Here is a 24,472-nt window from a genome sequence, read left to right as displayed (position 1 = left end):
ATTCAAAAGAAACATATTTCAGATAAGTCACAAATACTAGAAAATATTTGATGTTTTACAAAACTAGCACACCAGCTAAACAAACCTGATGCCTAAGAATTATTCTAAATTGATATTCCTAAAAAATGTGAAATCATGACTTTTTTGCACAGCTTGATAGATGTTATTGGAATAAATAAAAGAAGCTTGAAAAACTCCAGTTTTTATGTTCTTACTTAAAATCTTCATATGGAATATTACAGTAAAATGCTGCTTTCTCATTAATCATTGATGATGTATTCTGGTTAAAAATTACAAACACAAATACTTTTTAAAAAAAATCTAAAGTTAAGAAAATGACATAAGATTTTTGCATAATATAATTAACTCCTTATTACAAAAGGCAGAACAACAATCATCTTCAGTTGGAAATCATGCAATGCATTCAAAGAATTTCTGTTTGTAAAGAATTTAACCTTTTATTGCATAATGAAATAACTCTCCACTTTGTTTTGAATCCACAGTCACCCAACCATGAATCAAGTACTTCATATTTTACGCTTTTTCCACTCTGGTTTGTTGTCTGTTTCATCTTCCTCTGATTCCACTTCTGCAAAAACTGCTTTTGGTTGAGTCCTAGAAAATATTAAGAAGCAGAATAATGATTAACCACAGCTCTTCTATGCAGAAGTGAACACTTTCTTCTGTGATTCCCAAAAGAGAAAAAAACGTTATCGGCTTAATTATTTCATTTAATCATGAAATAAAAATATTCACTAAATTTCTAGCAAATCAGAGAAATTTGCTGTTCTAAGGCAAAAAATGAACGAACAAGCAGACTAATGAATAAATATGCATCTCTTGCAAGTACTGTTTGCTCTTCAGCAGGCACTGTTATGTGTGTTTTCAATTAATAAAATTAAGATATCAGACGGGAATAAAGGGAATTTAATATAAGGCTACAAAAACTGAGCTGTACATTTTCACATTTCATGGTATTTTTTAAAATAAATCTTTCAACCACTGAAGTTTGACAGCTATCAAATAGAAACTGTGCTATTCTTGTTTTCAAGCCTACACATGAAAAAACAGCTCCTCTCCACAGAGACCATCCAGCACTACTGTAGCATAATAAAAGTAATGATACTCATACAAGAACATGCTGTATCCTGAAAGTAATCTTGAGCCTATCTATCCGGACGTTATTTGCTTGTATTTAAACAAAATACTTAAAAACTCTACAGAATATTCACTGACTACTTTTTAAACTAGAACAGTATCAAATAGTTTTTCACCAAACTCTGTGTCTGTTCATTCCGCTGTTTGGCACTTTAATCTCAGTTTAGTCTACTGTTCCCAATCTAATGTTTAAGAATAACCACAAAACCTTCAAGCAGTACTAGTGAAACCACTGAATTTCTAAAATTGGCTACAACAGAGATTCATACTTCCAAGCAACAATCAAGTGTAAAGTACAAAATGCAGTCAACAGAATTTTTGGCTTATTGGCATATTAACTAATGTTTTTACAGCACTTTTGAGGATGTAAAATGCTATATAAGTGCTATATATTGTTATTATTACAACTATTATTCAGCAGATTTGGCAAAGTGCATAAACCTTAACAAAATTGTGCTTAACTTACTTAAATTAAGGGGCATAATTAAAGTTACCACTGACTTCAATGGGAACAATAGCTAATGTGTATAACACAGCCATTAATATTAATAGGCTGGATTCTCCAGTCTGCTAAGTATGTGGCACAACATGGATTTAAAGAAGCGAGAGATCATCAGTGAAGAATGCCTTTTGCCAGGGCTCTCCCCCTGGTGTGCCTGCCTCCGACACCAGCCAACCCCTCCACCACCAACATAGGAGTGAGGAGTGTTGGGGGTGTTTTTGTTGGAACGGCCATGTCAGAGTGAACCATCCTCCACTGGTGTAAGGTCCCTGAGTAATCTTGAGATTTAGTGCATGTGCAGTAGCCTCCCACACACTAAAAGTTCAAATAGGAATACCTCAAAAAGCATTATGGAACTTTTAGTGACCGGTAGCAGGGTCCACTCAGCAACGTACTACAAGGCAGGGTAGAGCACTGTACATTCACACCCTGGCTTGTTGCGAACAAAAGTCTCCACAGAGACAAGGCCAAACTCACTTTCCCTCCATCTCACTGCATTTAAGCAGAGCTTGGGATCCGTTCCAATGAGACAGCACAAGGCATGAAGATATTATACTTCATACTATATCAAGTTAAACACTTTGAAAAAATGAAAATAGTCAGACATTTTAAATAATTCAAAGACAGTTCCATAAACTCCACTTCTTCAGTAGGAAATTTTTTTTAAAGAAGTAAGCAGCAGCAGCAATACTTCAGCCAATATGGTCGCCAGGGACGAAGGCTTCACTGGCTAAAACATACGATTTTATTGGCTGTTGAAGAAATGGAATTTATGGAATCTTCTTTGTTTCTCCTTCTCTCTCCAAATCTTGTTGATGGCAGTTTATTAACCAACTTTAAGAGTCTATCTGCCTATCTAGGCTTTTGTACAGAAACATCTCTGAGTGTCATGTAGTAACAAGTCAGGTCAACATCAGGTTGTCTGTTAGTGCAACACAACTGACCTGTGATAACTTATATTTCTGATATAAAAATCTGTGAAGATAATAATTTGAGTTGGAGTCATCAAGAACATAACAAGAACGGCCGTACTGGATCAGACCAATGGTCCATCTAGCCCAGTATCCTGTCTCTGACAGTGGCCAGTGCCAGATGCTTCTGGCAGTTGGAAGTTTAGGACAGCCCAAGCGTGGGGTCGTGTCGCTGACCATCCTGGCTAATAGTCATTGATGGACCTATTCTCCAAGAACTTATCTAATTCTTTTTTGAACTCAGCTATACTTTTGGCCTCACAACAACCTCTGGCAATGAGTTTTTCACACAACACAGAGTCAACCTGTGGAAGTATTTCCTTATGATTGTTTCAACTCTGCTGCCTGTTAATTTCATCAGGTGCCCCTAATTTTTGTGTTATGTGAAGGGGTAAATGCCACTTCCCTATTCACTTTCTCCACACCATTCATGATTTTATACACCTGTATCATATAGACCTCTATCAGACACCCTTAGTTGTCTCTTTTCTAAACTGAATGGTTTCAGTCTTTTTAATTTCTCCTCATATGGAAGCCATTCCATACCCCTAATCATTTTCGTTGCACTTCTCTGCAGCTTTTCCAATTCCAATATATCTTTTTTTGAGATAAAGCCACCAGAACGGCATGCAGTATTAAAGGTGTGGATGTTACATGGATTTATATAGGAACACTATGATATTTTCTTTTATCGCCCATCCCTTTCCTAATGGTTCCTAACATTCTGTTAGCCTTTTGACTGTTACTGCACAATAAGCAGATGTTTTCAGAGGACGATCCACGATGTGGCCAAGATCTCTTTCTTGCATGGTAACAGCTAATTTAAATCCCCAGGAAGAATAATTTAATTCACAATATGGTAAAAATCCTGTGTATTTGGGGGAGCAGGATACTGTGATTTAAAATATCATTTTACCATGATATATGAAATATTGATATAGTTGCTGAAACTTGTAAGATGTTCCGAGACTACTAAAGCAAAAACTGCAGCATAACCTAGCAATAACAACATCTAGGGAAAATGCAAAGAGGAAATCAAGTCTGCTTGCTATCGCATTTTTACCATTAGCATGAAATGACCTACTGGACTTGGTTCAGCTGGCGTATAAACTTTCCCACCTCCACAGAATATATAACTGTGATTTGGGACACCTAGGATGATTCATTCATCTGACCGTTGTAAATACATGAGCAAAGGAAAAATTCAGTTTTTGTTAAGCCATTACTAGCAGAAATTATTTAACTTAAACAAAAAATCATACCACTAGCTAGAAGTTGCCAGTGGTAGTAGGAGTTTGCTGCATGACTAACATTTGTAGAAAAAAATTATTAGAACAGGCTTATTACTTTAACATGTTTTCATTTCCAAGGGCTCCATGGTGTATGAAAATCTATGACACTCTTTCTTCCTTCAGTCCTCCCATCAATTTTCATTTATTGAGTGACTGTCATAAAATCAAGCGTCACCAGTTACCAAAGAAGTGCCACAATGGTCCTGAAATGCACACCTAGGCCGCTTAAAGATTATACAAAAAAAGAGTTTAAAACACAACAGGGAAAACAGAGTTGTGTGTGTTACCACAATGCTTGTGTAAAAGCTCCACATATCTCTCTCCAGCAGAGATGGCTGGAGGATGACAATTTCATTTCACAGCTTCACAGGAGAGATCACCCTCAGAAACCTTCCTGTTGAAAAAAAACCATTACTAACCTTTTGTAACTGTTCTTCAAGGTGTGTTGCTCATGTCCATTCCATACTAGGTATGTGTACACTTCATGCACAGTTGCCAGATATTTTTTTCCCTTAGTGGTGTCCATAGGGCCGGCTTATGCGCCGGTATCAGGGACACCGCCAGCCCTGCATCCCCTCTGTTCCTTCTTGCCAGAAATTCCGACAGAGGGATAGGAGGGTAGGTCATGGAATGGATGTGAGCAACTTATCTTGAACAACAGTTGTCATAAATATAAAGGGAAGGGTAAACCCCTTTGAAATCCCTCCTGGCCAGGGGAAAGCTCCTCTCACCTGTAAAGGGTTAAGAAGCTAAAGGTAACCTCGCTGGCACCTGACCAATGAGGAGACAAGATACTTGCAAAAGCTGGGAGGAGGGAGAGAAACAAAGGGTCTGTATCTGTTGGTATGCTGCTTTTGCCGGGGATAGACCAGGAATGGAGTCTTAGAACTTTAGTAAGTAATCTAGCTGGGTATGTGTTAGATTATGATTTCTTTAAATGGCTGAGAAAAGAATCGTGCTGAATAGAATAACTATTTCTGTCTGTGTCTTTTTTGTAACTTAAGGTTTTGCCTAGAGGGATTCTCTGTGTTTTCAATCTAATTACCCTGTAAGGTATCTACCATCCTGATTTTACAGGAGTGATTCCTTTACTTCTATTTACTTCTACTTCTATTAAAAGTCTTCTTGTAAGAAAACTGAATGCTTTTTCATTGTTCTCAGATCCAAGGGTTTGGGTCTCTGGTCACCTATGCAAATTGGTGAGGATTTTTACCAAACCTTTCCCAGGAAGTGGGGTGCAAGGGTTGGGAGGATTTTGGGGGGAAAGACGTGTCCAAACTACGTTTCCCAGTAAACCCAGTTAGAGTTTGGTGGTGGCAGTGGATATTCTAAGGGCAAAGGATACATTAATTTGTACCTTGGGGAAGTTTTAACCTAAGCTGGTAAAAGTAAGCTTAGGAGGTTTTCATGCAGGTCCCCACATCTGTACCCTAGAGTTCAGAGTGGGGGAGGAACCTTGACACCTACTTTTCCAAAAAACATCAGTTTCCTTTCCTCCAGCATGTAGGCACCAACCTCTATCTCCACAGCAGACCAAAGGTAGACAAATTTGAGAATGTGTCATGATGGCCATTGACAAGTAGGTGTGAAGACTGTCAAGTGCATTTTTGGCCAGAGGGGTTTAGGATGAAAGAGAAAAAGGAGAACTGTAACTCCCTCTTTTTCTTACTGGCAGGGTAGGTGTTTTTAAGAGATATCTTAAAGTTAAATAATGTTGCATCTGCTTGGCCAAATCATATAATTCCTGTCTGTGTCCTCATTGTTCCCTACCATTCACAAAAGGAGGTGGCTTAGAGGAAGGAATTGTAATATTGATTGGAGCACATGCAGTCCTTTTCTCTAAGAAAGCACTGGTGCATTATAACCTAAAGTGTAATAAAATTGTGGGCAGATGCTTTTAACCTAGAGAGCAAACCTGGTCAGATCATTTTCGACCAGTTTCCCATCAAAATATGCTGTTTTGTCAAAGCCAAAATATTTTGCAGAGATATATCTACTCTTCTTCGAGTGCTTGCTCATGTCAGTTCCGTGCTAGGTGCGTGCACACCACGTGCACAGTTGCCAGAGATTTTTTTCCCTTAGTGGTATCCATAGGGCTGGCACTAGTGCCCCCTGGAGCCCCTTGCGTATGTGCTGGTATAAGGGGTGCCGCCAGCCCCACACCCTCTCTGTTCCTTCTTACCACCCATGATGGCAGTTGGAACAGCTTCTTGCCTTTGCAAGTTTCAGAGTAACAGCCGTGTTAGTCTGTATCCACAAAAAGAAAAGGAGTACTTGTGGCACCTTAGAGACTAACCAATTTATTTGAGCATAAGCTTTCGTGAGCTACAGCTCACTTCATCGGATGCATTTAGTGGAAAATACAGTGGGGAGATTTTATATACACAGAGAACATGAAACAATGGGTGTTACCATACACAGTGTAACAAGAGTGATCAGGTAAAGTGAGCTGTTACCAGCAGGAGAGCGGGGGGGGGGGGGACTTTTGTAGTGATTATCAAGGTGGGCCACTTCCAGCCGTTGACAAGAACGTGTGAGGAACAGTGGGGGGGGGGGCGCTAATCACATCAGCCACACTATCAGAGGCTCGTTCACCTGCACATCTACCAATGTGATATATGCCATCATGTGCCAGCAATGTCCCCCTGCCACATACATTGGCCAAACTGGACAGTCTCTACGTAAAAGAATAAATGGACACAAATCAGACATCAAGAATTATAACATTCAAAAACCAGTCAGAGAACCACTTCAATGGCTAGATTGTCGGGCTCAACGGGTAGTGATCAATGGCTCCATGTCTAGTTGGCAGCCAGTATCAAGTGGAGTGCCCCAAGGGTCGGTCCTGGGGCCGGTTTTGTTCAATATCTTCATAAATGATCTGGAGGATGGTGTGGATTGCACTCTCAGCAAATTTGCGGATGATACTAAACTGGGAGGAGTGGTAGATACGCTGGAGGGGAGGGATAGGATACAGAAGGACCTAGACAAATTGGAGGATTGGGCCAAAAGGAATCTGATGAGGTTCAATAAGGATAAGTGCAGGGTCCTGCACTTAGGACGGAAGAACCCAATGCACAGCTACAGACTAGGGACCGAATGGCTAGGCAGCAGTTCTGCGGAAAAGGACCTAGGGGTGACAGTGGACGAGAAGCTGGATATGAGTCAGCAGTGTGCCCTTGTTGCCAAGAAGGCCAATGGCATTTTGGGATGTATAAGTAGGGGCATAGCGAGCAGATCGAGGGACGTGATCGTTCCCCTCTATTCGACATTGGTGAGGCCTCATCTGGAGTACTGTGTCCAGTTTTGGGCCCCACACTTCAAGAAGGATGTGGATAAATTGGAGAGAGTCCAGCGAAGGGCAACAAAAATGATTAGGGGTCTGGAACACATGAGTTATGAGGAGAGGCTGAGGGAGCTGGGATTGTTTAGCCTGCAGAAGAGAAGAATGAGGGGGGATTTGATAGCTGCTTTCAACTACCTGAAAGGGGGTTCCAAAGAGGATGGCTCTAGACTGTTCTCAATGGTAGCAGATGACAGAACGAGGAGTAATGGTCTCAAGTTGCAGTGGGGGAGGTTTAGATTGGATATTAGGAAAAACTTTTTCACTAAGAGGGTGGTGAAACACTGGAATGCGTTACCTAGGGAGGTGATAGAATCTCCTTCCTTAGAGGTTTTTAAGGTCAGGCTTTACAAAGCCCTGGCTGGGATGATTTAACTGCAAATTGGTTCTGCTTCGAGCAGGGGGTTGGACTAGATGACCTTCTGGGGTCCCTTCCAACCCTGATATTCTATGATTCTATCTCTTTGGTCACTTGATTACAGACCTAAAAGTGGCAATTCTTCAACAAAAAAACTTCAAAACCAGACTCCAACGAGAATCTGCTGAATTGGAATTAATTTGCAAACTGGATACAATTAACTTAGGCTTGAATAAAGACTGGGAGTGGATGTGTCATTACACAAAGTAAAACTATTTCCCCATGTTTATTTCCCCCCCTACTGTTCCTCACACGTTCTTGTCAACTGCTGGAAAGGGCCCACCTTGATTATCACTACAAAAGGTTCCCCCCCCGCCCTGTTCTCCTGCTGGTAATAGCTCACCTTACCTGATCACTCTCGTTACAGTGTGTATGGTAACACTCATTGTTTCATGTTCTCTGTGTATATAAAATCTCCCCACTGTATTTTCCACTACATGCATCCGATGAAGTGAGCTGTAGCTCACGAAAACTTATGCTCAAATAAATTGGTTAGTCTCTAAGGTGCCACAAGTACTCCTTTTCTTTTTGCCTTTGCAAGGCTTTCCTAACCTAGTGGTTTGAGTTTTATTCCATTGTATATAGTTGTAATTAGTCAGTTTTGTTACGAAGTTAGTGTTTAGAGTGTAGGTAGTTATCCTGATCTTAGAGGGACGTCATCCCACAAACTGGCTATTCCCCAGTCTCCAGGATTCAAGCCATGCTCCACCTGTGGCAAATCTATGCCTGTGAGCAACCCGTATTCAGCCTGTCTAAAGTGCCTTGGGGAAGCTCAAGTGAAGAAGCGTAAAATCTGCAGGGGCTTCAGGCCAAGGACTGAAAAAGATAGACATTTGTTTGAAGACTCTGTTGATGGAGACAGCCTTCAGACCATCCTTAGAGCCATCCTGCTCCAAATCAGTGCTGAGTACTTTGGCCTTGGTGTGAAGTGTGCTGCTGGCACTATGGTCCTCCCCGCACTGTTCATCTCTGGTGCCAAGGAAGAGAGACAAGAAACAGCATGAAGAGAGAGGGCGCTCTCCAGCACCAAAGAGGGACAAAGGGGAGCAGCTGACATGATGAGACCCACGCCAGGCCACTCGTCCTCCCCAGAGCTGCAGTTGGCTCTGGCCACTCTGTTGAAGGTCCTGAGCCCAATTCAGGACCCACCTCTGACTCCCAGGACCTGTTGTGCTGTCTCACAACTGCGGGCCTCCTCAATTCCTTCCAGGCTGCGAAGGACTAGATGTCCCTGCCAGTTCAGCTCACTCCCCAAGGGGCCATACCTGCCAAGGCTACCAGGGATAGAAGAATTCTTTCAGCTCCTCCACTTCCAGCACCAAATTCATGTTACCCACTTCAGGAGTTCCTGATGAGCCCTGAAATCATCTGGTGGGAGCAGGTTCAAAGGATCTGCTACCGCCTCGTCCAGGGACGATGAGGAGGAAGCTAGTGCTACGGGAGGGGTTGATACTTCCTCTGAAGGCGGTATCATGAATTTGGTGTTGGAAGCAGAGGAGCTGAAGGAGTCCACCCACAGCCTAATTAATATCTTGGCAGCAGTGGCTACCTCCAGAGTGGCCCTTCCAGTCAATGAGGCAGTGTTGGGACCAGTTAAGGCCATTTGGAAGACCTCTTCCTCTCTGCCCTATTTCTCTAAAAGGGTGGAGAAAATGTACTATATGGTGGAACCCCAAAAAATAAGGAGGCCAAGAGACCGCATTTCTTTGGAAGGAATGGTTATTCCACGGGCAGCCTCCAACTCCGTATCTTGAACCACCAGGCTTTGCTAGGGAGGTATGACTTTAATTTGTGGGAGTTGATGGCCAAGTTCAGAGACTCCCTACTGCAGGAGTCGAGGCAGGAGTTCTTGGCCATCCTGGAGGAGGGCAAGACTGTGGCCAGAGCCTGACTCCAGGCAGCTCTGGATGTGTAAGACTCGGCAGCCAGAACGATGGTGTGTGCGGTCACCATGAGGCTCTGTTTGTGCTCCAATAGTCGGGCCTCTCCCAGGAGGTGCAGCAGTTGGTCCAGGACCTCCCCTTCGAGGGCAATGCTCTGCTCTCTGAACAGATGGACGCCAAGCCATATAGCTTCAAGGATTCGAGGGCCACGTTGCACACTCTGGGCCTGTACGCACCCCGGCCTCCAGGAAGCATTTTAGACCTCAACATCCCTCCAAGGTTTTAGGGGCTCCAAGACAGGACTCCTATAAGAGAGAAGGGAAGGGGTAAAAACATCACCAGTCCATGCCTTCTGACCCGGCCTCCCAGTCGGGTTCGAGCAGATACCCCAGTGGGTTTAGGCAGGCCTTTTGAGGGTACGGCATACCAAACTTGAGACAGGATTCATCCCCTCTTTTGTTTTTGGACCACTTGTTTCCCTTCCCCGCTGCACGGTCCCATGTAACATCAGACCTTTGGGTGCTCAGTACTGGGTCAGTTGGATATACCCTGCAGTTTTCATCCACCCCTTCCTCCCCCACCAACCCCGTCCCTCTTCACAGACCCCTCTCATGAGCAACTTCTCGTATGGCAGGTAGAAGCCCTCCTACTTGTAGGGGCTGTAGAGGAAGTTCCTTGAGATTTGAGAGGGAAAGGATTTTATTCCAGATATTTCCTAATCCTGAAGGCCAAAGGGGGCCTGAGGCCCATCCTGGATCTGCACCGCCTCAACAAATATCTCAAGAAGTTGAGGTTCCACATGATCTCCCAGCCTCTATCATTTTCTCCCTGGATCTGGGAGACAGGTACGCCGCCGTTGACTTAAAGAATGCATATTTCCACAATTCTATCTTCCATGTACACAGGTGGTTCCTCCAGTTTGTGGTGGACCGACACCACTACCAGTTCACTGTGCTCCCCTTCAGTCTGTCGGCAGCCCCAAGGCTTTTTACAAAGTGTATGGCAGTTCAAAGGCTGTTCGTAGATTCAGGTTCAGCACAGCATTGGCGTAGTATAGACCACCTGTCAAGTGCTGGTCCTGTTAATAAACTGCTCCTCTCATGGGAGGCTGCCTTCCTATGGCAATTTCTTCAGCCAGGTGGGTTTCCAAAATCAGAGCCTTAATTTCTGAACCCTTTTATACAGCATTCTTCAAGGACAAGGTCTAGTTTCACCCACACCTGGCATTCCTACAAAAGGTGATGTCACAGTTCCATAACAATCAGGATATTTTTCTGCCCATCTTCTTTCCAAAGCCTCACAGAACTGAGGAGGAATGACAGCTGCATACCTTAGATAGGTCCTGGCCTTCTACAATGAAAGAACTAAGACCTTTCGCAGGTCGACACGGCTTTTTGTAGCAGTGGTGGATAAGATGAAAGGTCTGCTGGTGTCATCCCAGAGAGTCTCGTCCTGGATAATCACCTGCATCTGGGCTTGCTACGAGCAGGCAAAGGTTCTGCCTCTGGCCATCATGACAGCTCATTCTGCAAGAGCCGAGGCTTCAGCCGCAGCATTCCTCGTGCAGATACCAATCAGGACATCGGCAGAGCCACGACTTGGTCATCCATTCACACCTTCATGGCCCACTATGCCATCACCCAACAGGCCCATGAGGATGCCAATTTCGGGAGAGCAGTGTTGCAATCAGTACATCTGCGAACTCCAAGCCCACCTCCTGGGATACTGCTTGTGAGTCACCGCGCATAGAATCGACATGAGCAAGCACTCGAAGAAGCAAAAACAGTAACTAACTTTTCATAACTGTTGTCAAGGTTCCTCCCCCACTCCGAACTCTAGGGTACAGATGGGGGGACCTGCATGAAAACCTCCTAAGCTTACTTTTACCAGCTTAGGTTAAAACGTCCCCAAGGTACAAATTAATTTTATCCTTTGTCCTTGGAATATCCACTGCCACCACCAAACTCTAACTGGGTTTACTGGGAAACGTAGTTTGGACACGTCTTTCCCCCCAAAATCCTCCCAACCCTTGCACCCCACTTCCTGGGAAAGGTTTGGTAAAAATCCTCACCAATTTGCATAGGTGACCACAGACCCAAACCCTTGGATCTGAGAACAATGAAAAAGCATTCAGTTTTCTTACAAGAAGACTTTTAATAGAAGTAGAAGTAAACAGAAGTAAAGGAATCACTCCTGTAAAATCAGGATGGTAGATACCTTACAGGGTACTTAGATTCAAAACATAGAGAAACCCTCTAGGCAAAACCTTAAGTTACAAAAAAGACACACAGACAGAAATAGTCATCCTATTCAGCACAGTTCTTTTCTCAGCCATTTAAAGAAATCATAATCTAATACATACCTAGCTAGATTACTTACTAAAAGTTCTAAGACTCCATTCCTGTTCTATCCCCGGCAAAAAAAAAAGCATACCGACACACACAGACCCTTTGTTTCTCTCCCTCCTCCCAGCTTTTGAAAGTATCTTGTCTCCTCATTGGTCATTTTGGTCAGGTGCCAGCGAGGTTACCTTTAGCTTCTTAACCCTTTACAGGTGAGAGGATTTTTCCTCTAGCCAGGAGGGATTTTAAAGTGGTTTACCCTTCCCTTTATATTTATGACAGTAGGTATCTGCTTTTAGTTAGCATATGGTATCACTACCATCTGATCATAAAGTTCTAATTGTGTCCCCAATTCTAAAGCCTGTGTTATTTTAATGACTGTTTCTTTTAACACTGCTAAATATAAAATGTTGACCATAAAAGTCTTAGATTAACAGCAAAATACTTCCTGCTTAGGCCCCTATCCTGTACCACTCAGGTCAGTGTAAAATACCCATTCACTTCAAATGTGGATGATTGGACCCTCAGCTACAACATTTAGTGGTTCCTGCTGGTGGTAAGTTTGAAAGATAGGAGGACACCTGAAATAATTAAAGCATCTCTGTAAAGCTGTGTTAAAGCAAACAGTTCACAAAGAGTTGAAAATCTTTACAATGGTTGCTTCAAGTTCCTTTCCTCAAACTCTTTTTTTGAACCCTTCAATCTGTCTTCAAACCCTCTTCACCCTACTGAAATTGGTACCACCAAGGTCTATAACAATTTATTCCCTGCCAAATCTCAAGGTCTTTACTCCATCTTCATCCATTGTGACTTCTGTCACAGTTTCAGGGTTACTGCACCTGTATTCCCCCTCCATGGTCCTTTTAGAACACCCACTTAAAGATTAAGAAAGATAAGACACTTATACAAATAACATCTACAGTTACACTATCTAGGATATAAGATGTAACTACCCATGTTTCAGGACACAAGCCTACCACCAACTGCCTGGAGATAGGAACAAATTTCCTCTATTGGCCTGTTATTGCATAGCTGATCTTTGTGGACACCTTAGTTTGAAACTGGCTACTGCTGGAGACTGGAAAGCATACCAGATGGACTGTTCTGGTCTTGTTTCAATATGGCAATTCCTAAAGTTCTATAAAGGAAAGCGATATTGTCTAGTAAGTCTTATTTTCATTGCCTAACTGATTTTAACTAAGATTAAAAAACATTAAACAACCAGTCCTAATAAATCAATTTTTGTCAGTTTTTTCAGAATAATGGTTCTGTCAGAATGTAAGTAAAGAACTTTTAAAAATGTTTTAACTTCCTTTAAATAATTCGTTACCGTAGCTAAGCAATGTAGTTAAATAAATAGATCATTTATTCTCATTTTTTAAAAAACAGGTCAATCTTTTATTACAGCAATGTAATATTTTATTTAATTTTATTTAATCTTCACTACTAGTTTTGAGACTTTCAAAAAATAAATGTTGACTATAAGCTGTGTAATGAGTATGTTTCATAAAGCATTTCAAAACTACTGAACGAGGAAAAACGTCTCATTTAAAATATTCTCCCACACCTGATTTATTTAAGTATGGCTTTTTCTTATTGTACTTTCAAATAAAAATGAAAAAAGTCTGCCAAATACAGCAGATCAAGCCAGAATTATTGTGTTTCTATCCAGAGGCTTTTACATAAAGAGTAGCTAATTAACATGCAGGTTTCTTTTCCTCCTTCCTCTGTTCTTGCAGAAAAGTTTAAAATGCAAGAGGATCAGCCCCGATAAGACTTATAAAAAAGACTTCCCCCGCTTCTGACTGTAGAAGACAGAGGTTAAAGTACAATCATTTTCCTTTACTACTTAAAACCAGAGTGTCTCATTCCAAATGTTTTCACTGCAATTTGAAGTTCATAGGTCAAATTCTTTTAAATTATTGTTACTCATCGGCTAGGATTCATTCACTAAAGAACAAAGCTGGTTTCAGGCAAATGGTATGACTGTGAGGAGACATCACATGTATTATTTGTGACTAAGAATGTGAGGGTAAACCACAACTTTCTTGGTTCTGTGCCCGCTGTTTATTATAAAGGAAAACCTCAAAGTACAGTGTCTATTATAGCCATGACTTGATAATATGACATACTTGTTAACCCTACCACTATGAATCAGGACCAGATGAACTCTAACCCAGTCATCACAATTACAGAATTATGAAAATTAAAGGAAGGGATCAGCAAAAAGACTTGGACCTAGTAGTCGCCTCTGTTAAAATTATTTTAAAAACCAGGAATGGGGAAAAAAGATTAAATATGTAGCGAGGGATTTTTTTTAGCTAATGCAAAGAATTTTCTATTTTTCTCATTAAGTGAATAATCACCCATGGGGAAATATATATAAAAAAAAGCCTGGTCAAATAACAGATTGTTAAATGGATTAAATTGTTAAATGACCAAATGACTGGAGGATAGCTAATGTGACGCCAGGTTTTTAAAAGGGCTCCAGAGGTGATCCCGGCAATTACAGGCCAGTAAGCCTGACTTCAGTACTGGGAAAACTGGTTGAAACTATAGTAAAGAACAAAATTGTCAGACATATAGATGAACATAATTTGTGGAGACAGTCAATGTGGTTTTTGTAAAGGGAAATCATGCCTCACCAATCTACTAGAATTCTTCGAGGGGGGTCAACAAGCATGTGGGCAAGGGGGATCCAGTGGATATAGTGTACCTAGATTTTCAGAAAGCCTTTGACAAGGTCCCTCACCAAAGGCTCTTAAGCAAAGTAAGCTGTCATGGGATAAGAGAGAAGGTTCTCTCATGGACTGGTAACTGGTTAAAAGATAGGAAACAAAGGGTATGAATAAAATATCAGTTTTCAGAATGGAGAGAGGTAAATTGTGGTGTTCCCCAGAGGGCTGTACTGGGCCCAGTCCTATTCAACATATTCATAACTGATCTGGAAAAAGGAGTAAGTAGTGAGGTGGCAAATTTTTCAGATGATACAAAATTACTCAGGATAGTTAAGCCCCAGGCAGACTGAGAAGAGCTACAAAAGGATCACTCAAAACTGGGTGACTGGGCAACAAAATGGCAGATGAAATTCAAGGTTGATAAATGCAAAGTAATGCACATTGAGGGGGTCTAAATTAGCTGTTACCAAGAGTCACTGTGGATAGTTCTCTGAAAACATCCACTCAATGTGCAGCAGCAGTCACAAAAGCAAACAGAATGTTGGGAATCATTAAGAAAGGGATAGATAATAAGAAAGAAAATATTATATTGCCTCTATATAAATCCATGGTACTCCTGCATCTTGAATACTGTATGCAGATGTGGTCGTCCCATCTCATAAAAAGATATATTGGAATTGGAAAAGGTTCAGAAAAGGGCAACAAAAATTATTAGGGGTATGGAACGGATGCTATTTGAGGAGAGATTAATAAGACTGGGACTTTTCAGCTTGGAAAAGAGACGACTAAGGGGGAATATGATAGAGGTCTATAAATCATGACTGGTGTGGAGAAAGTAAATAAGAAAGTATTATTTACTCCTTCTAAGAACTAGGGGTGAACAAATGAAATTAATAGGCAGCAGGTTTAAAACAAACAAAAGGAAGTATTTCCTCACATAATGTATAGTCAGTCTGTGGAACTCTTTGCCAGAGGATGTTGTGAAGGCCAATACCATAACAGGGTTCAAAAAAGAACTAGAAAGTTCATGGAGGATAGGTCCATCAACAGCTATTAGCCAGAATGGGCAGGGATGTTGTCCCTAGTCTCTGTTTGCCAGAAGCTGGGAATGGGCAAAAGGGGATGGATCACTTGATGATTACCTGTTCTGTTAATTCCCACGGGGCAGCTGGCATTGGTCACTGTCAGAAGACAAGATACTGGGCTAGATGGACCTTTGGTCTGACCCAGTATGGGCACTCTTATGTTCTTATGATACTATACATTGCCCATACATACAGAAATAAAACATTATCTAAGAGAAAGAATACGAACAAAGAAATAGTGAATTTAAAAGCATTGTTCTGGTCACCAGAAGTTAAATAGGAAGAACAAGTGCAATTTTAAAAATACATGTTTTGCACATACAATCATTTAATTAAAGCCCTTTTAAAAATGAACACTCACTAAATGTATATATTTTCTATGCTTTAGGACAGTATATTTTAAAGGGATTCCTAATATAATTAAAATATCACATTATCTTGTATTATTTATACTGTGGTACTGCTCAGACACCTCATTTAGAACCAGAGACTTGCAGTGTTAAGCTATGTACAGACACATGGGAAGACACAATTCTGCCCCTAAGGAACTGCTGCATATAGTAGAAAGTATGCTGAAAAGTTAGATAATTTATGACAAACATACACTATATTTAGCATATTTTTATTAAACATATTTTGGGAAACGTTTGTAAAATGTTGCATAAATAAGGCACATTTATTTACATAGCAAAGTCCAATATACATAATTATCACAACTATTATATTGGCTATTTGTGTGCACAAATGACTAGTGATACATCTGTCTGGCAAATTTGTACATGCAGATTAGGCATAAACTACATGCCTATGTTTTTGGAAATCCAAGTATGAAAAAGCAAAGGTTCATCAGAAATGTAATATGATATGCAGAAAGGGCCCAAATTTGTGTGTCTCTATATAAATAAAAAATTACTTTAAAATGTATTCCCCATAGGATACCTCTTAAAAAGTAAGTTTCTTAAGCAGGGATAATGGCATGAAATTTATCATTGCCCAAGCTGTCAAGCCAGCATGGTGCTGGCTATTGCCCAAGCTCTCCCCTCTGCCCCCCACATCACTGTCTGGTGTATAAGCTAATAGCATTCTGGACTTATATCCTCCCCACTTCTCAGCCAGCTCTTTTCTTCCCCTGTAGATACGTTTTTAAACAATAAACTGAAACGAGATCTGCCCACCTGACACAGTGAGCCTTCTATACTACTACTATGTTTTAAAACTTTCATGTCTATTACATTACAGGTGTCAGGGATGAAACCTAATGTCTCATCAATTAAATTACTTAGCCAAATATACACTGGAGTACCTACATATCTGATGGTATGAGTGGTCATATTTACTTCTTTATGAAGGGATATTTATATATTTTAAGTAAAAATATCTGAATTTAGACTCGGAATAAATTTCATCTTCAGCACATGTGAATCTCCAAATAAGAAAAAATCCACCATACTTGGCATCTCCATTATAGTAACCTCTCCAGAATTATCCTTTTAAAGAGTACTACTTTTGGACTGGTAAATGTAGGCAGTATTGCATTAGTTATTTATTTTATATATTTTGTAACACTGGCATAGGTGTTATAAAAGTTAATATTTCCCAGTTCAAAGCCAGCCTCGGTCAATGGAGATCAAGAACTGTTGCCCGGTGATAGCTCAATGGTCTGTGTGAAGAAGTTGTACTCAGCTCAGAGGATCAGTGTCCACATCACAAATACCCATCACTGTTAACATACTATGGGCAACTTTCAAACTCTGCTTTTCTTAATTATCTTCTCATTACAGAAGTAAAACTTACATCGTGGCAGCATTGTCTAAAAGCATTGGACTGGAAGTCAAGAAACATGGCTTCTGCCCTTGGCTCTGCATGCTATGTAATCTTGAGCAAGTCATTTCATCTTTCCGTATCTCATTTTCTCCAGCTGTAAAATTGGATTATTGATACTTACCTTCTTTTGTGAAGCATTTGTACATCTACAGATGAAAAGTGCTACTTAAGAGTTAAATAATAATAAATAATTATTTGAAAAAAACACATTTTGCAGTGGCAATTTTTTATAAACAAAAAAGGCAGAAAATGTGGGCTATTGTTTTAGAATCTTACAAGTAGGCAAAGAGTTGAAGGAGTTTATTCCATAGTTTAAATGTCTGTATATGTAATGTATATGCACCCCCCACACACATATTATACATTAAATATTGCTGGTATAAAAATTTATGGGCAAGAATTAGACATGACAACTTAACTCATAAATGGCAAAACTATATTCTACAGGACAACCCAGACTCCTGCCAGTTAAATCATTATACCACTACAAGCACTCGTGTTTTTATTTATGCCCCATTTTGGAGCAGACTTATTTTAGGAAAAAAAACCTATTTTTAGTATCCTTCCACCTATATAGCCAAGCTGCCTTAAGTAGATGCACAGGTCTTGTAACATGGGTCTGGCTTTTAGCATGTATACATACCTACATGATGGTGTAGTGTGAATCTTTAAAAATCTTGTAAATATTAATACATCCACATCAGACCATGCTACTTATGTCACACATTTTAGAGGAACATCTACTTCAGAAAGTGTTAGAGATTTTAAAAATATGTACTGGTACTCTTGTAATTCTCCACCTGTAAAGCCAGGATTACTTAGTACCTTGGAGTTTAACTGTAACAGATTTAGGACCAGGAGAAACAGTAAGGAATACATTTTAGACAGCTTTAAAAGAGTATTCTAGCACTGAAAGGTTAGCTTTTAAAAATGGAAATTTTAGAAATGTATACTTTTAACAATTTGATGTGTTGTACATACTGCCTTCATATCAGAGCTCTGACACACGCTTAATTTATTTATTATTGGCAATAATCCAGAAAAGGCAGAGAATGCTGTTAAAAATGTATATTTTCTGTTTATATCAAACTCCCAATGGCTTTAAGAAATATTACTTGTGTTTTTTAAAATTGTTTCCTTACTTAGAATAGGCTGGAGCAACCCAGTAGGGGTTATCCTCAGCTTCCTTTGCATGTCGTAAAATGGCCTCTCGGGGGTTGCTATCATCAGTCTTATCCAGTGCAATATTCTTGACTATGTATGATGACAATGTACCTCCATGAGTTCCAACACGGCCCCCACGACCTATAATTGGGAAAAAAAAAGAAAAAGAATATTTGAGAGTAATGAACACATAGACAAAATGTGAAGTACTGTGTTTGTAACACTGATCTAGTAGTGTACTGAACTTACATATTACTGTAAAGAAAAGAGATGTGGGAAAGAAAAGAAAATAGCATTTAGAGTTGCAGTCAAAGTAGTGTTCTATAGAATATTTTATGGGCCTAAACAAAACATTAGTCATTTTTGTTATTATTTATTTGTATGGAAGTAGCACCCCAGCCATTGTACACACACATAATAAAGACAGCATTCCCAGTCCCAAACAATTTACAATGTAAATATAATTTCATAAGCAAAATTACTTCTAGAACTCGGAAATAAGTTTCCCAAATTTCTTATAACAATCTGAAAAGACTAAACATGGGTTACCTGGTCCTGCTACCGGAGGTTCTGGTTTGTGAGATTTTAGGGGATCCAGCCTATCCTTTTCCAACTGTTTCCTGGTACTTCGTTGCCGTGGTTCACGAAACATTGGAAGGGCATGAGCTAAAGAGAAGATTCACAGTTTGGGAAAACAATTCTAAATGTTAGCAATCACATTTACTTTTACATCTTTAACCCCATGGGCCAGATTGCTTTTGACCCTTACATGGAGAGGATGCCACCCCTTGTGCAATGCCAGGGATGTCATTCTTACATACTTCCACATTGGCTTATCACAGTATATTTTATAGGGCTTTGTCCTGTCTGTTTTTAAAAGTCTAAAGCAACCAGATTTCCACAACTTCTCCAACGACTATTCCCTAATCTAATAAATCGCCGGGGCAATTTACACTTATTTAGCTCATTCCTCTGTTGGTCAGCCCATCAGTTGCCTGATCAACCACTTGCTCTTTTCTTAACTTCCAATTTTTCTACATCTTTCTAATATTGAGGTGCTGAGACATCAAAATTCCAGGCACAGTTTAACCGCAAAGTGACAGATGGAGAATTATCACCTCCCTGATCCAAGTTGTGATGCACTTCTACATATGCTGCCAAAATCAATTTTCCCTAAGTAATGAGGCAAATTTAGGTTGGCAGGACCTAATTACTGCTGTCAGAATTTGGCCAGGACACCAGGATTTAACACCTCTTGAGAAAGTTGCCCTGGTATTTTTAATGACCACAAATTGTCAGTGTGTTGTTCTTAACCTCTCAACAAAAAGACAGTATCTTCAGCAGCACAGTAGCCTCTAATGTGCAGGCACTGGCTCTATACTGAATCAGAACTATCCACTGAATCATCATTATCTCTTTCCGAGTTATTCTGGGAGGTCTGCTTAATTTATTAGACTTAATGAAATCACAGCCCAGATGATATGGCTGTGGATCTTTAGGAATAAATGTTTAGAGTTTATTTTTGCAGAATTCATGAAGTATGAAGTGTCTGAACAGTTTGTTGGCAAGTGACGAACTTGATCAGTTTGCACAGGGCATTTGAGATGACTAATGTACAGATCCAAGATTTTGCCATATGTGGAGTCACGCTTGTTTGAGGAAAATCCAGCTGAGTAATAATATGCCTGTATTTTAAAAGTAACACCTAATCCCTCAAGTGGCATTCCTGCATTTTAAGCAATCAGTATATGCAATTCTGAAATTCAAATATGGTTTATTGTGCTTTCTTGGTAAAAAGATGCTTTATGTTGCCTGTAACGAAGGGGCTTCTGAAAAGCTTCCAAACAAGCAACAAACCTACAAAAAAACCTGTCAAGTGAAATTCCAAATTCTATCAGTTTAGAAACATTTTCAGCGTATTTCTTTGTATGGATCTATTCTTACTAGGTCTCCACAATTATGTGCAAGAACGAACCAGACAAATCCTCATGATAAAGTTAATATTTTCAAAAATTAGAGAAATCCATATTTAGGCATCTAATGGTGGGATTTTTAAAAGCCCCTAACTGACTCAGAGGCTGTGGTCCCAGTGGATTTTAGGCTCCAATTTTTGAAAATTTGCATAATCGAAGCACTTTAGAATGCAAACATTAATTAATGAAAGTATAGACACTATTTCTATTATAGGCTGTTCAATGTTACGATTAAGGTTGCCTAAAATTACCCATTATAAAGCTCCTCTTTTGATGTGCTTATAACTTTGCCAAACTAACTGTTGATTGAGGCTGAAATTTTCCATACTGAAATTTGGAAAATTTCAGCAAATATGGGTTTGCTGCTTCCGAGAGTGAGGTTCCGGAAAAACAGGTAATTTTGCCAATGTTAACAATTTTTTTGAAGATTTCTTTGAACAGCCCTAGCATCTCCACAGTTTTTATTAGAAACTTGATATTCTGCAGGAGGATAGTTCTGAGTGGTGTTTTATCTGTTCAGACAAAAATTCCACATATCTTTGGCTGAGCTCTAAGACCTGGAAAATCACCACTTTCACATTGTTAGTAGAAATGTCTTCAAAAATTTTCCTTTAAGTCTGTGAACATTCCATTGACATTGTGTATGCTCCCAAGTGTCAGAGATCTTCATCAACCTGCGCAGACCACCATCCTGTCTTTCCATGACTTCAAAGTTTTTATCTTTGCAATCTCAAAGTATTTTTCATGAAGTTTTTTGTATGAAATATATATATTTCATACAAAATAAATAAACTTTAAAAGGCCAGCCTGGATTTCTGAAGGAAAACTTTAGCCCATCCAGAATTTCATCAGATCAAGTCTGTATTTGCACCTTGTAAATAACAATATTAACAACTACACAGGGTATATGCAAGAACATTTTCATTTGACGTGTAGTATGGTGGACTAGCTTCTGAGCTATACCCACTCTCCTATGAAGTGTAAACGCAATATGGTGACAGTTTGACTTTTTGAGATGGGGACATATAAAGGTAAAAGCCTGAGAAATGAATAAGGGTCACCTTATAAATATATGTTTAAATTACTTACGTGTTATAATGTAATCCTGTGTAAGAGTCTCTGCCTGTCTGGCTTTTCGTTTTGTTTTAACCACACATAATTTTGCTCCCCTAGGATAAAAAATAAAGTGGCTTAATTTATTTATTTATAATAGAAGTAGAAAGTGTTTGTTCAAGATAAAATTCCTGCCAGGTTGAATAGTACTTTTACAAATGTATGAATACATTTGTGAGTATGCATGTAAGGGAGGCTAGAGCGGTTGATGAATTTGTAATGTGGCTTAAAGTCAGAGGTGGAAATGCATGTGGTAGTTTCATCTTATTCTTTGCTTGTTCACAACCCAAAAAACACCACACAGTCTGCAACTATTCAGCCCAATCATCCTCTCTTAAGCAGAAGAGTATTGGCGGTCTAAATGGAGATGCCCTGACAGAACTATGGGACAAAGCTTGCACAGGTCTTGTTGGAAGTAACTTAAATTGTAACCGACTTAAATTGGTGAGCTCCCTCTATTTATATAGATATATATCTGTGAAGGAAAAGGAAAACAATGAAACCAGGAAACTATCACAGACAAGAGTGCACCTCTTCCATTGAGACTTCAGGGTTGGAATGCTCCTGCATTTTACATGATTACCTAGTTACATTAAGACAGCTCTGAACTGTAAGCATCTTTTGAATTTAGAGGCAAGGTTCCTCCATTACAGGATATCTCCCACGCATGTAGAGAAGAGAAAGCACAAGAATTTGTTTATGTAGGAGCAGGAACCCAGGCTCTGATGTCAAATCACTACAAAGCCTTCAAAAATATACACAGAAAGAAAAAATTAAACTTGGGTCCCAGAAATCTTGGGAACCTGAGCTTGTCCCCATAATCAAGCATTCAGGTTACAACCAGCATCCGATATGAAATTCAGCCTGAAATTTAGAATATAATACTCCTTTGGCTGCTAGAGAGAGAAGCAGCTGAGCGTGCAAACGAACAAATCTTTGTATGTAAAGGAGGGAGAAGATAATCAGAAAATCATTTGTGCTTGCTCCATCTGCCAGCAGGGATAAAGTGTGCTGGACTGGCAGAAAAACTATGAGATGAGGACGTTAAATTCCAAACAAGGCAGTGTCTTTAAATTCATCCTGCCACTCTCAGCTGCTAGCTTCCCTTTTTATTAATTGCTTCTGCCTTTCCATCCTTTAAGTATGCAGTCACTGGCCATGGGCAGCAAAGAAAGTGAAACAGATGGGAAATTCTCTCATTCCATTCCTCACCTCTTCTCAAATTTGGGTTTTCAACATAACTGCACAGATCACTGAAATTCAAACTAAGAGTTGGACTCCTAAACAAAATGCTACTTCAGAAAAACAAGCATGACTACATTAAACAGTCTTTTTACAAACATCACTTTAGCAGTCTTTGGGGACAGTGAGGGATATGCTAGTTGGGCATTCTTAATGCCATTTCCACATAGTACACTGATGGAACCGCATGGAAAGTATTCAAAACCTCAGATAAAGTTCCAAATTTTAATATCCAAGTATACAGCGGAATCAAAGGCTCAATGGAAAATGCACTGCTTCTGAAAAACATAAGCTACTATTTTTGATTCACTGCCTCACAAATGATCATAAACTAATTTCCTCACCTTTTAATACGGTCAGTCTAAGGTTGAGAAAAAAAACATGGTTTTAACGATAATAATGTAAATATTAAATACCTCTGGCTTTTGATTGGATCATAGTATACTTTAGCCAATCCATTTCCTGTACCAACCATGATCTGGTTTAGCTTGGGATGCCAAAGACAACGCACAACACTCTGAAATAAAATTACATATTGATATTGGATCAGTGTTTTTGTGTCTCAAACTGTTTAGCTCTTGAAATTAGATTTAGCATACAACTTTGTAAGGGTTTTTTAAAGTAATTAATGAAGCTCTTTTCCTCTGAGTCTTACTTCATATGGTCTTTCTTCCCTATAGAACTAAAACTTTCACACGCAATGCTGCTCTCTCACTCATTGACTCTGCTACAACTTAAAAACAGTTAGTCTTCATTCGGATTTCTCCTTTCCCCAGGATGTCCTAAAGAACTAATCCAATTTCAGTCTCTGCCTGTAGTCAATGCCTCAGCCTATACTCCTGGGATGATACCTCCGCCCCTCTTTTGATCAGTACACAAACTGATTTTAGACTGTCAAGGCCTTAGTACCTTTTTGTTTTACACACACAACATATTCATCCATATGACATATCACTAGATATGCTCCAGTTCTAACAGAAATTAATTCAGGGAAGTCCTGTGGCCTGTGTTATACAAGAGGTCAGACTAAATAATCACAACAGTTCCTTTTGGCTTTATAATCTATGAAACTATGAAAACTAGATTTCAGTTTGAATTACAAAACCAAAATGAAAAATCTCTTTGAATGGTCAAATATTGACTGAGGAAGTAAATAAAGCAAAGACACTATTTACCATGAGGAACAACAAATCTTAATGTTCACCTAAACAACAGACTCTATGTATTTAGATAATTGGAGAGTGCTTATTGTTTGAGAGGTAACTACCTTATAAAGCGATAAACTAACTTTAAGACTGAAGGTTATAGTGTTGACAGGACTTGTATTAACTATATTATAAATGTATCTAGAGCTAAAAGGATTCATGCTCATATTATTATTTCATTGAAATGTGCTCAATCATCTTTCATAACCTCCTTCCCAAGCCTACTGTTCCACCTTGCCCAAGAGAACCTTTCAACCTGGACTAATCATTTGTTTATTA

The 24,472-nt window shown here is 39.6% G+C and overlaps 1 protein-coding gene across 2 annotated transcripts in view; it reads right to left on the bottom strand.

Annotated features, from left to right (window-relative positions):
* Positions 1-334: 334 nt before the first annotated feature.
* Positions 335-24,472, bottom strand: part of WDR70 (WD repeat domain 70) — a 272,758-nt gene continuing 248,620 nt past the window's right edge. The window contains exons 14-18 of one of the 2 annotated variants that reach the window (XM_084628340.1): positions 23,405-23,505; positions 21,723-21,802; positions 19,210-19,326; positions 18,639-18,801; positions 335-615 (exon numbers count right to left, since the gene is read on the bottom strand). In XM_084628340.1, the coding sequence (XP_084484466.1) occupies positions 528-615; positions 18,639-18,801; positions 19,210-19,326; positions 21,723-21,802; positions 23,405-23,505 (549 nt within the window). In that variant the 3' untranslated portion in view covers positions 335-527. The remainder of the gene's footprint in view (positions 616-18,638; positions 18,802-19,209; positions 19,327-21,722; positions 21,803-23,404; positions 23,506-24,472) is intronic. The other variant, XM_084628341.1, reaches the window with a different exon arrangement.

This window comes from Lepidochelys olivacea, assembly GCF_965140295.1.
Source record: "Lepidochelys olivacea isolate rLepOli2 genome assembly, chromosome: 5".
Lineage (NCBI taxonomy): Eukaryota > Metazoa > Chordata > Testudines > Cheloniidae > Lepidochelys > Lepidochelys olivacea.
The sequence above is the reverse complement of the archived record's forward strand: the minus strand, read 5'-3'. Positions and strand labels throughout refer to the sequence as shown.